The 12915-nt window shown below is 42.3% G+C and overlaps 2 protein-coding genes across 2 annotated transcripts; one reads left to right on the forward strand and one right to left on the reverse strand.

The window, feature by feature from the left end:
- Nucleotides 1-393: 393 nt before the first annotated feature.
- On the reverse strand, nt 394-3989 carry LOC116691965 (tubulin alpha chain). The gene is made up of 4 exons (XM_032519901.1): nt 3794-3989; nt 2595-2817; nt 1868-2016; nt 394-1493 (listed from the first exon to the last, which is right to left on the reverse strand). Exons 1-4 carry the CDS (start codon nt 3794-3796, stop codon nt 513-515), a joined length of 1356 nt encoding a protein of 451 aa, XP_032375792.1. The 5' UTR covers nt 3797-3989; the 3' UTR covers nt 394-512.
- Nucleotides 3990-4980: 991 nt separating this feature from the next.
- Nucleotides 4981-12915, forward strand: agmat (agmatinase (putative)). Its single transcript, XM_032519916.1, has 7 exons — nt 4981-5354; nt 6639-6841; nt 7747-7795; nt 8318-8513; nt 10427-10606; nt 10796-10880; nt 11301-12915. The coding sequence occupies exons 1-7, from the start codon at nt 5053-5055 to the stop codon at nt 11372-11374; spliced, it is 1089 nt and encodes a 362-aa protein (XP_032375807.1). The 5' UTR covers nt 4981-5052; the 3' UTR covers nt 11375-12915.

The raw sequence follows: 12915 nt of genomic DNA on the forward strand, positions 1-12915 counted from the left end.
AATTTGGTAAAGGGGGGGTGTTGGGTTTCCCTTCTGACAGAGATATTATTCTGTTTCCTGCCTAACTCTGGTACTGCAATAAAGCAGTGCATTGTTGCTGTCAGAAAACAAACAAATCCTACATGATTTGGTAGCCATAGATCAAATACGCTGGCCAGTTTAAAAATATAGCACATATAATGTAGAACTCAAACACTTTGTATATTCTGCAAAACCTGACATGTGATCTACAGTGTTGTTTTTGTGTGCAGCTATTTCTCAAACATATCTACAATTCATCTGATGACATCCAAAGGTATAGGATTTGGTATTTCAAGATTATAAAATGACACCTGTAACTTATAGTTTATTCTTTAGTATTCACAAAAAGGTTCAATAAATAACACAAACAACTTCACATTACAGGAATTTTATTTAGGACAGAGCCAGACTTTTACTCTGAACATAACGAAGCTGGTAATGAATAGACAAACAGTTCTGTGCTTATGTTTAACTGGTGCTTTTGTGTTCCTTTAATACTCTTCTCCTTCCTCCTCTCCCTCGCCCTCAATAGAGTCGACTCCCACCTCCTCGTAATCCTTCTCCAGAGCTGCCATGTCCTCTCTGGCCTCGGAGAACTCTCCCTCTTCCATCCCCTCACCCACATACCAGTGGACGAAGGCCCGCTTAGCGTACATCAGATCAAACTTGTGGTCAAGCCGAGCCCAGGCCTCTGCAATAGCAGTGGTGTTGCTCAGCATGCACACAGCCCTCTGGACCTTGGCCAGGTCTCCACCAGGAACTACAGTGGGTGGCTGGTAGTTGATGCCCACCTTGAAACCAGTGGGGCACCAGTCCACAAACTGGATGGAGCGCTTGGTTTTAATGGTGGCGATGGCAGCGTTCACATCTTTGGGCACCACATCGCCACGGAACAGCAGGCAGCACGCCATGTATTTGCCGTGGCGAGGGTCGCATTTCACCATCTGATTGGCTGGCTCAAAGCAGGCGTTGGTGATCTCTGACACTGAGAGCTGCTCATGGTAAGCTTTCTCGGCAGAGATGACCGGGGCATAGGTGGCCAGAGGGAAGTGGATACGGGGATATGGCACCAAGTTGGTCTGGAACTCTGTCAGATCAACATTGAGGGCACCGTCGAAACGAAGGGAGGCAGTGATGGAGGACACTATCTGACTGATCAACCTGTTCAGGTTGGTGTAAGTGGGACGCTCGATATCGAGGTTCCTACGGCAGATATCGTAGATGGCCTCGTTGTCCACCATGAAGGCACAGTCAGAGTGCTCCAGGGTGGTGTGGGTGGTCAGGATGGCGTTGTAGGGCTCGACCACAGCCGTGGACACCTGGGGAGCTGGGTAGATGGAGAACTCCAGCTTGGACTTCTTGCCGTAGTCGACAGACAGACGCTCCATCAGCAGGGAGGTGAAACCAGAACCAGTGCCACCTCCGAAGCTGTGGAAGACCAGAAAGCCCTGAAGGCCGGTGCACTGGTCGGCCTGGGGACAGAGAGGGAGAGACAGTGGCCACATGATACAGTGTTCTCCCTGTTCCTGGAAGTCTTAGATGCACGTATTTGACGGTGGGTTTAAGGGTCCTCCCTCAAGAAAATGTTACATTTAAAAAAAAAAAAATTGAAAAAATAAAATTTCACATCATTTTTGGATTATTGTTATTACCATTACTGCATCTAAAACGTAGTAAAAACTAGAGCAGATAATAATTAAATACATAAATAATAAAACTGGGGGAGCAACTTAGGGCTGTGCAATTAATCAAATTAATCAAACCCCCTGTGATATACTTATGTCATTTCATTTAAATATTTGAAATCATAATTAGGAAAATATCCCTCCTGATATTAGTTCCCCACCAGTTTGCGGATCCGGTCCAGCACCAGGTCGATGATCTCTTTGCCGATGGTGTAGTGTCCGCGGGCGTAGTTGTTGGCAGCGTCCTCCTTACCGGTGATCAGCTGCTCAGGGTGGAACAGCTGGCGGTAGGTCCCGGTGCGCACCTCATCTAAAAACACATCCAATCAGAAATAAACTGAGGCTTTGACTCAATTAAATGAAGATGTTAGATTAGATTAGGGTTGCACGATATGAGGAAAATGTGCAATATGCGATAATTTGATGAATATTAACAGATACCAAATTGTACTCAGTTCTGCATCCTGCTGCTTTCAACATTCTGCTAAAATACAACAAATTGCTTGTTAAATTTAAAACAAATGAAAGGAACTAATTTCCAACACTCTTTTATTGAACAAATTGCATTGAATTGAACATTAAAGGCAGTACTAAAAAACTAATTAGTTACATTTTAAACTGTAGTTTTAACACACTAACACAAAAAAGTGTAAGTGTTGTTTGTGATATGTCGCTGCGCCCTGTGCTAGTTGATGTTGCCATGACGATTTAAAAAAAAAACTGATATATTGTGCACTGGGGCGGGGCTAGACGAGAGACACGGGGTAGCACTGGCTCCCTCTGACATATGATTGTCCCTCCCTGGCACCCCAAAAATCCTGCAATCGCCCCTGATTGTGCATATGCAATATCTATATCTATATCTATACATCTATAATGAGAGTTTACCGATGACAGTGGGCTCCAGATCCACAAAAACCGCCCTGGGGACGTGCTTTCCAGCTCCGGTCTCACTGAAGAAGGTGTTGAAGGAATCGTCTCCTCCTCCGATGGCTTTGTCACTGGGCATCTGCCCGTCCGGCTGGATCCCATGTTCCAGGCAGTAAAGCTCCCAGCAGGCGTTGCCAATCTGGACTCCGGCCTGACCGACATGGATGGAGATACACTCACGCTGGGGTGTGGTGGGGTAGGGGGTGAGGGAGGAGAGGGGGAGAGAAGATTTGGATTAAATAATGTGGAATCGTTGCAGTGCTGACAAAGGAAACCACAACCACTGCTGCTAATTAAAATAGAATAGACGATTTTTTGAGAGCACCTTTAAATGGATGCTACAGATCAGCACAGACTAGGCCCACTTTGAATAATTCTTCTCTCCTTGCATAACATTTTTTTATTGTTTGCACCAGGTCTTATCCGTGATACCATGTCTGACTGTGGTTCAGTCTATCATTCATTTTACACGAACCCATCCATTTTCTGCTGCGACAAAAGACTGCTACTGCGACTGCGCATAGGATTAGCCACCGTTGGGAGAGGATTATCTAGGTCAGACACGACCAGAGCTGTCTCTTTAAAAAGCTACATTCCACCTGACATCATGTGTCATTCTTCATTTCTATTTTATTTATTCATTCAAGTAGGCCTACAGATAATAATGATATGAATAATATATGATAGGCTACACACAAAGACTGTGAAAGATGTTTTTTCATCTCACATAAAATTGTCTTCAGAACAAAGAGCACTGACTGGATGTAACATAAATGTAGACCTAGCCTATATAAAAGCTGTTATATGAAATATCAAGCTGGTGTGCAACCATGTGGTCAAGCAGATCTAAGAAGATTTAGACGAACAACCTCAGAGAAGGATTAAGGCGTGAGTCGTGCAGGAATGCATACGTGAAAAACACACGATTTTTGTGTTCTGACAGCACGAATATTGCCAATATAACGATTTATATGGGCTGCAGAATACGGCGAGACAACAAAAGGCAAAATCGGAGAAATCTCACAGACACTAATTTTCCTCCCCATCCCTTTCAATAGGCCTATAGGCCTAGTAGCCTATAGCCTAGGCCTACTATCATCGATAAACAACACATATGGGAATAACATGTTAGAAATGGCATTCAAAACCGCACTTACCATGATGGCTTGTCGCTATTATGCTATGTAAAGAGACAAGTCTGGGGAGTGTTTGCGTCCGAGGTGCGCGGGGTCTGCAGCGGATCTGCTGATGTACCGCACTAGCTCTGCCTCTTGAGGAGGACAGGTGAAGTGCGCACATTTACACACCCTCCCCCTTTTGCCGCAACTTTTGCAAATCTGCGTTTCCTAGGACGGCGAAGGCTTGACCCGCCCTACTCAGACTCTGATTGGCTAGTAGCCTAGACCTACTCGTTGTCTCTATTGGGTGAATTTAATTAGGCTTTAGGCATGAGGAGTGGGATTGGTTAGGGTTGGGTGAGACTACAATGGTGGGCCAATCAGAGGCAGAGTAGGGTGGGACATGCCTTCGCCATCCTGAAAAAAGGAAACAGAAGCGTGTACATCTGAACGGTGTAGGATTTAGACAAAGAGGATAGATTTAGAGAATCTTCGCACAAATGCTTGTAACCATAGAAATTTAAAAACTAAATAAATCGTATTGTGTAGCTTGTAACTTCAAGGTTGGACACACAGATGGGAAACGTGTTGATTTTATTACACATGCACAAAATAATACCACAGCTACACAAAGGTTTTACACATGCAAATTATAAATGTGCGCAGCACAACATTTTTAAACAAGGCTGCCCAATTTGGGGCCCGCGGGCCAAGTTCGTTCTCTTTGTTTTTACCCGCCATGGATTTGACATGCTCATGCTTATTTTCCTTTTATTTTAAAAGAAATGACTACGAAACGTACATTTTGTGCAGTTAAAGGTAATCTGAGTTTAACGGCAATGTAAAACACAGTGCTGTTAAACTTCCCATTTATACGCATGTTTTGTCTACAAAGAATGGCAAGAATTACGGTGTTCCACAACATCAACATTTATTTTCGGCCCGTTGTCTTCCATCCAGATCCATTTTGGCCCTTCATATGAAAGAATTTGGACACCTCTGCTTTTAAACGTGCAACGTTACAGCGGTAAAACCTTTTTACACAAGTTAAAATTACATCTGTGTGCACAAAACGTTTCACACGATTTAACAGCTCAAAATATGAATGACCCTTATTTGATCTGATGGTGCATTTAACAGCAGCGGAAAGCCTTGCATGGTGAAGCCTACTTTATGTCATATCCTGTCCAGTATTGCTACGGCTAATACAGAATTTTCCGAGCCCACTAGGAAACACTTAAAGTAGCAGCAGGAGTTCTTCTGTCACTCAACGCACATACTCAGAACTCAAAACAAGCATGTTTTCATTTTGGAGAACCCTTAAACTACCAGGCGTGTCCAGAGGGACTGCAGCGGACTTATTCTTTCTACCTCGTCCAACTTCGTCTCTCTGCAGCGACAGACGACGTCTGAGCAGACCCTCCAGCAGAAAGTGCTCGGGGAAACGGTACAATGTGCCGCCGAGCGCCGAGTTTGTTGCCCGGGTGTCGGGGATCCCCACCATGGCCAAGTTACCTTTCCAGGAGACGGCGGACGGGCTAGACGCGGCGTTTATCGGGGTCCCAATTGACACCGGGACCTCCAACCGACCCGGAGCAAGGTGGGAGGAGGAGGAGGGGGGGGGGGTCTCTGCTGCTACCTGTTGCTGCTGGCCATGTAGTGCCTGCAAACGGGATCCCTATTGCAATGTTTTTATTATTTGTAAGTTGTAGGCCTATAATGAATTATCAATAGTGGAAGTAGTGGTGGCATATTTTACTTAAGTAAAGTAAAAGCAGCAATTACAAAAATACTCCATTACAAGTACTTTCCAAGGAAAAGAACTGCATTCAGATTGCATTGTGCAGATTTGTAACATTTCGAGTGTTTTATTTATCCTATACATATTATTCTCAAGATAAAGACTTCAAAATACTGCTTGGTAGTTCCAGTGCTTTCTATTGTATAAAGTCATCATATGTTGTTTGTTTAAGCTTTACCTGAAAAGTAACACATACGTATTGCTGTTATATAAATGTAAAGTAGGAAAAGTAGAATATTTTCCTCTCTTAAGTAGTGTAGCTACATGAGCAGGAGTGTAGCCAGATGCAGTAAGCATTAGGAACTCAGCCCAAACCTACAGTGGTTGGGGGGAGCATGCTCCCACAGGGAGATTGTTTGACCCATAGATATAAAACATATCTTCTGTATATCTATGGTTTTAGCATGTACAGCAGCTATAAGGACATTTTTAAACCATATAGATCATATGATAATAGAATGACTGATAATTTGTACATCATTTGAGGGGGGGACATGATGTAGAACCTATTTTCTGTTTTGTATCCAACTGTCTTCATCATTCTGAAACCAGAACACAACAAATGATGAGGATGCATTTTCACTCCTGCTACCTAAAAAGAGGCAAAACTTGTTACTATTTTTAACTTACATAACAGGTAGGGTAGGAGTTTAGCATAAACAAGCATTACTTGAAACTCTTTTTTTGTTTTGCTATCGGGTACAGTTCACAGAATGAATGTTTAGCTGACAAATCGGCTCAGATTGACTCAAAATCCCATAATCTTGGCTGCTCTAAATGCAAATCAAGGATCTCCAGCAATGCCAAGTAAATGTGGTCAATAATCTGATTTAAATATAAGGGCAACAGAAGAACATTTACTCAATTATATTAGATTTCTCCATGGCCATTGTTGTAGTAGTAGTAAAACCTAAAAGATTTCGGGCTTTTGAGTCAACATTCTGGGCTGGAGCCCCAGAAGCCACCCCCCCCTGCTCTGCCCTTGTACTTGAGTAAACATATGTTGATAATAACAGTCCCAACTGTTCCAGTTTGCTCTACAGCACTGAAATGAAATACCAGATCTTCCCTCCCTCGCCGCAGGTTTGGTCCCCGGCAGATCCGAGTGGAATCTGCCATGTTGAGATCTTACAACAGCGGCACCAGGGCAGCGCCTTACGAGTCCCTCATGGTGGCTGACATTGGGGACGTCAACGTCAATGTGTATGACCTGAAGGACACCTGCAAACGCATCAGGGAGGCCTACAGAAAGATCCTGGCTACTGGCTGTATTCCTCTGACTATGGGTGAGAGTGACTAGAGGATCACAAAGAAACCTGATTACATTCTTTTTTTCACCTTAGACAGACGGTCAATATCAATGTCGTTCCACTTCGGAGATTGTTCAGGTACCGCGGGGAATTACGCCGCATGCCAGTTATCTTCCACTTCCTTTGTGTTGGCATTCTCAACTCCGGTGGATTTTTGAGGACTCTGGTTACCTGCTCCTCCGATCTCTGTAGGGTAAATCCAGACAGCTAGCTAGACTATCTGTCCAAGTTTTCTGTTGCACAACTAAAACCACTTTTGAATGTACACGTTCCACCAAAACAAGTTCCTTCTCAAGACAGCAGCGGCACCGTGGCTCCGTCCGACGCTTAGCGCCACCCATGACAATTTTGGATTGTTGCCAACAAACCAGAGCACGTTTTTCTCCCATCCCGGAATACTGTATGGACTAGCCAGAACTAAAACACAAATTTGCTGCGCTGTGGAGGAGGGTCTGGCAATGAGAGACTATGAAGGTAGCTGCGCAGCCTGAAAGCAGAACAACAAGGCTAAAGTGCAGCTTCTTCCCAGAGGCTGTGAGGCTTATCACCCACATCTTAAATCTGCCCAATCACGTTTTTGCTTACTGATTCACTAATCTTTTAACTGCTGCTCGCTTTTTAACTATGTGTTCTATTTATTATAGGTTTTAGATTATGTATACTGTTTTATTCTAGATCGTTATTTATTGTGTACTCTGCTGAGTCTGTGTGACAACTTCCATTCTGTCATGTTTTTAACATGCTTGAATGACAATTATCTATTTATCTATCTAACTATCTATTTATCTGTCATAGTAAATTTTGTTGCTATTTTTGTACATTTATTAGCTATTTAAATATCCTTATAAACTGTTGTTCATGTTTGTTGTTGGTGTCTGTAGGTGGCGATCACACAATTGCATATCCAATCCTGCAAGCTGTTGCTGAGAAGTAAGTTCGTTGCCAGGGTCAAAACACGCTATATATTATATGAACAGTTCACGCTGCCTGGACAAGTTTAGACAGGACGTTTTCCTTGTTTCCATGGTGAACAAAAATGTAAAGAGATTAGGGTTCTTTTCATTAGCAAATAATCCTTTAAATCTTTTTAAGATTAATTGATTCATCATTTATTCTATGAGTAAAAGTAAAAAACAAATGATGTCTGTTTTGTATGACCAACAATCTAAAACCAAAAGTACATTCAATTAAAAATAATAATAAAAACAACTAAGAGAAAAGCAGTAAACCCTCACATTTAAGGAGCCAGAACCAATAAATGTTGTTTCAGCATTATTATCATCATTAGTAATGTTATTCTGCTCCATGTGGAAGCGTGGGGCTGTTTGCATTGTACATTGTTTGTAGTTGTATGCCCACATCAACCTGAACTCTTAACTTTATCTACTTCTTAACCCTTTTCACACCCTGTTGTCCTTGCCTCACTCAGCCTGTTGTGTAATAATTTGCCAGGCATGGCCCAGTGGGACTGATCCACGTGGATGCTCATGCTGACACCAGTGATGTGGTCTTGGGGGAGAAGATTGGACATGGGACTCCATTCAGACGTTGTGTGGAGGAAGGGCTACTGGACTGCAAGAGGGTGGTTCAGATCGGGCTGCGTGGTTCAGGCTACTCTGCAGATTCATATGAATGGAGCCGGGCGCAGGTACCTGCTACAGCACTGCAGTTCTGCTAGATATAACGTACAGCAAGGCAGTGCCTCAGACCAATGCAACATTCTGGTTCAGCTGCATTATTTAAGTCAGTGGTTCCCATAATGACCCCCGTGGGTCCTTGATGGGGTCCCCAGGAAAATGGAGGAACCATATTTTCATCAAAATCTTCACTAACTATAATTAACACAATGATAAAATGCACGATTATTTTGTCAAGAGTTTCCTACACTTTCTGTTATAAAACATCTAAAAGCAAAACTCCTATGGTCCTGGGCCGAAATCTTATTAAACGGGCCTCCGTGGTCTAATTTGGGGGGCTATTTTAATTCCAAAGGCTTTAAATAATAAAGGGAACTTCATCAGGATGCATAGTATCCTGAAATAACTGGCCTTTAAAAATAAATATCTGCCTGCCTCAATGGGAATTTAACATAGGGGTGTGTATATTTATGCCTCCTGTATTTTAAGGAAGAATTTAGGAAGGAAGATTTATTTACAATACATTATTCCTTCACAAATACAATTTGAATTAAGGCAATAAGATAAAAAAAAAATTTTAATTCATCTTTTTAATCAACTTTAGCATGGGTGTGTAAACTTATGCGAGCCACTGTACGGTAATCTTTGCGCCCATAGCCTAAAGTCAATAGCACAGCATTTCATCGTTATTTTAATAGCGCATTCGTAAAATGTGCCTAGGCTAATGCACAGCTGTGCACACACACACACAAACACACAAGGAAGCGCAGCAGCACACAAACATGCGTTAGGAGAAAACTCTAGTGAAGGAGTTGGAGGAATTAAAAAAAGAGATGGATGGATGGTAGGTGCAGTGTGGGAGCACTTGGGATTCAAAGCGAATGACCGCGGTGACCCCACTTAACCGGAGCGAGCCGGTATCTTTCATTTGTTGTAAGACGGTAGCAACTAAACACGGCAACAGAACAAACATGCATATGCACCTAAAATACAATCATCCGCTGCAGTTCTCTGAGCTGGGGGAAAAACTACAAAGGTCGTTGATGGGCCATCTCCGTCTTCCTGACAGTACACAATCTCTGACAAAGTACAAACAGGGTAGTGCAACATGGTGCGCACTCACAGACAGTGTAGTTTCGCTTCATTAATAAAGAGATGCTGTCCTTTGGGATTGTCAAAAAGCTTGCATTTCAACGAATGCTCTCTCTCTCTCTCTCTCTCTCTCTCTCTCTCTCTCTCTCTCTCTCTCTCTCTCTCTCTCTCTCTCTCTCTCTCTCTCTCTCTCTCTCTCTCTGTCGTCTGTCTGTCTGTCTGTCTGTCTGTCTGTCTTAATCCTTGGTGCACACCCTGCTGTGGACATAGACCGCAATTCACTTTTGCTTTATGTGAACATGAAAGCTTTATGCTGGAGATATTTTTTTTTAAAGCTTTTTGCATATGGTCATATATGGCCCGTTGAGGCATCTGCTTCATCTTTTTGGCACTCTTTATGTCTGAACCTAATGTTTAATATTTTTTTTGTTTACATCCATTTTATTTACTGTTTTTGGTTGTTTGGTTTTTAATTTCCATTTTAGTTATTGTTTTTGATTGTGTGGTTTTTAATTTCCATTTTATTTACTGTTTTGTTTTTACTCAAGTGCATTCAGTCTGCACATTCAAGTGCAGACTGTGAGTCCACGACAATATTATCATGTATCGCGATAATTTCTGGGACAATTTATCGTCCATTAACAGTTGTTATGGTGACAGGCCTAGGGTTGTCTCCAGAGACCGGGCTTGTTCACCGTGTATTCAGGGGGCAGGCTGCCAGCAGATCAAGAAGAGATGCCAACGATTTGAGACAAAAACGAAATTGAGTTGAAGCCATGCAGGAACTCAGAGTGCACCTTTAAGTAAAAAAGAAGATGTGTATATTGTGCAGGGTTTCCGTGTGGTACAAGCAGAAGAGTGTTGGTTCAAATCTCTTGCCCCTGTGATGGCTGAGGTCAGAGACCAGATGGGCGGCGGTGCAGTGTACCTCAGCTTCGACATCGACGCTCTTGACCCAGGCTTTGCCCCGGGAACAGGCACCCCAGAGATAGCAGGGCTTACTCCCATACAGGTAAACACGGTCCCTGTAAACTAGCTTCTATGACTTTAATCTTAAACCATTTTAGCATATTACGAGTATGCATTTCAGTCCAGTAGTTCCACACAATACTGTAACTGTTAGGAGGTTCTTTTTCAACACAAGTGAATTTTCTCGGCTGTATGACTACTAATATATTTTGGTTATCTTGGTTGGATTTAGGGACTTGAGATTATTCGGGGCTGTCGTGGTCTAAACCTTGTTGGATGTGATCTGGTGGAGGTGTCTCCACCCTACGACACCACAGGTACTTGTTACATTTTATTTCTCTTCAAATTGATATAGGGCTGCAACTGGGGATTATTTTCATTCTTGATTATTCTGTTGATTAGTTTCTCGATTAGTCGATTAGTTGTTTTGTCTATATAATGTCCGAAGATAAGTGTTTTCCCAAAGCCCAAGACAACGTCCTCAGGTGTCTTGTTTTGACGACAACTCAAAGATATTCAGTTTACTGTCACAGTGGAGAGAAGAAACTAGAAAATATTCACATTTAACAAGCTGGAATCAGATTTTTTGACTTTTATTTTCATAAAAAATTACCCAAATCAATTATCAAAATTGTTGGTGATTAATCTAATAGTTGACAACTAATCCATTAATCTTAAGCTCTACATTTGTATATTTTATATTCATAAAGCTATTGTTTATACTTTTTTCTCAACAGGGAACACTGCACTGACTGGTGCCAACCTCCTTTTTGAAATGTTGTGCGTCCTCCCAAAAATGAAATACTACTGATTATTACAGACTCCACACACACACACACACACACACACACACACACACACCAACCAGCTAGTTTGTTCATAATAATCAGTTAAGCAGGCTGCCCCGCTGACCTAAGAAAGGCAAATGACCCAAAATATGTAATTTAAAGTTTGAATCAATAAACATATTGCATTTCATTACAAGCATCAAGATAAATGCACCATTGAAGACCATTTGAAACTCAACTGTAGCACACATCATGTAAACTGTAAAACCCATGTATTCTCATCTTTCAAGCTGCAGACTTGGTTACATGAAATAATAATCTTAGATCCAATAGATGGCATGGTTATGTAATGTATAACACAATACCAATAACATTATATTTACTACTTTTTACAGACAGAACAAATAAAATGAATCAAGCACACGGTAAGATTGCTTTCATGTGTCATGTCCCTCTATTCTATTCTATCATATTAAGACATTAAGAACTTGAAATGCCTGTTATGTTTGCTACCTATAGGCTAGAGACTGTAGCAACCATTTCTAAATAACACGGTGCATCTGGCAGTCATTGGACATAGATGACTCTACCTGCGGTAGTCACTGCACTCTCCTGGTTCTGCATGTGTGGTGCTGCTGCAGGTGGGACTCAGGCAAATCTCAGAACTTCTCAGTATTGGCCTTTGTAACTTGTGCAAAATGCGGATGCTCACTTTTACATTGAACTGTGCACACATCACTCCCGTTCTCTACACCCTACACTGGCTCCCTGTGTGTTTTTAGAATTGATTTTATAGTTTGTTTTCCAGGCCTTAAACAGTCTGCCTCCTGAGTATTTGCCTGAGATTTTAACCCTGCGTGAGCTCAACCGGTCTTTGCAGTCTTAAAATTAACTGGTTTTAGACAGAGGCAGACTTACCAATAGGCAAAGGTAGGCAATTGCCTTAGGCCTCAAGCTACCAAGGGCCCCGTAAAACGTCTCATGAAGTTATTTTTACGATTTGTTGTCTTACTTTTCACCAATCAATTATATCTGTAAACATTGATACGCTAAAGTGCTATCCGATTGTTTAATTCATGATGAGAAACTTCCCCCAGTCCCCACTACATTGGACTATTCCATTATCCTACTGCGCATCAGCGAAAGATAGTGACACACATAATACTCAGCAACTAGACCCCGTGAGTAGCAGTCACCCTAATCAATGTGTTATGATGGGAGATGATCCAGCACTCTGGCTCTGTCTGTGAGACAGAGAGCACGTCTTTCTCAGATAAATAAGGATTGAAAAGGGGGAGAACACGGGTTGTGGAGGACCCCATGCCTGTGTTTGCCTTAGGCCTCAAAATGATTAAATCCGCCCCTGGTTTTAGAAGTCCCAAGGTCCAAGTATAAACGGTGGGGGGGTCAGGCTTTGCAGTTGCTGCCCCAAGACTCTGGAACAAGTTCCCCCTTGATATCCATACTATTACAGATGTAGTTCTTCTAGGTTCAAACTCAAAACCAATTTGTTTAGAATGGCTTTTAATACGTAGTAGTGGTGTGACATGATACCTTTCCTCCT

Source organism: Etheostoma spectabile, chromosome 7, assembly GCF_008692095.1.
Source record: "Etheostoma spectabile isolate EspeVRDwgs_2016 chromosome 7, UIUC_Espe_1.0, whole genome shotgun sequence".
Taxonomy (NCBI): domain Eukaryota; kingdom Metazoa; phylum Chordata; class Actinopteri; order Perciformes; family Percidae; genus Etheostoma; species Etheostoma spectabile.

Coding starts and splice junctions, on each gene's coding strand:
- LOC116691965 (XM_032519901.1), bottom strand. Junction 2,017..2,594: donor TCTGGAGCCCACTGTCATCG/GTAAACTCTCAT, acceptor ATGTGTTTTTAG/ATGAGGTGCGCACCGGGACC. Junction 1,494..1,867: donor TGGACCGGATCCGCAAACTG/GTGGGGAACTAA, acceptor CTCTGTCCCCAG/GCCGACCAGTGCACCGGCCT.
- agmat (XM_032519916.1), top strand. CDS start 5,053: ATGTTTTCATTTTGGAGAACCCTTAAACTACCAGGCGTGTCCAGAGGG. Junction 5,355..6,638: donor TCCAACCGACCCGGAGCAAG/GTGGGAGGAGGA, acceptor CCCTCGCCGCAG/GTTTGGTCCCCGGCAGATCC. Junction 6,842..7,746: donor CTGTATTCCTCTGACTATGG/GTGAGAGTGACT, acceptor TGGTGTCTGTAG/GTGGCGATCACACAATTGCA.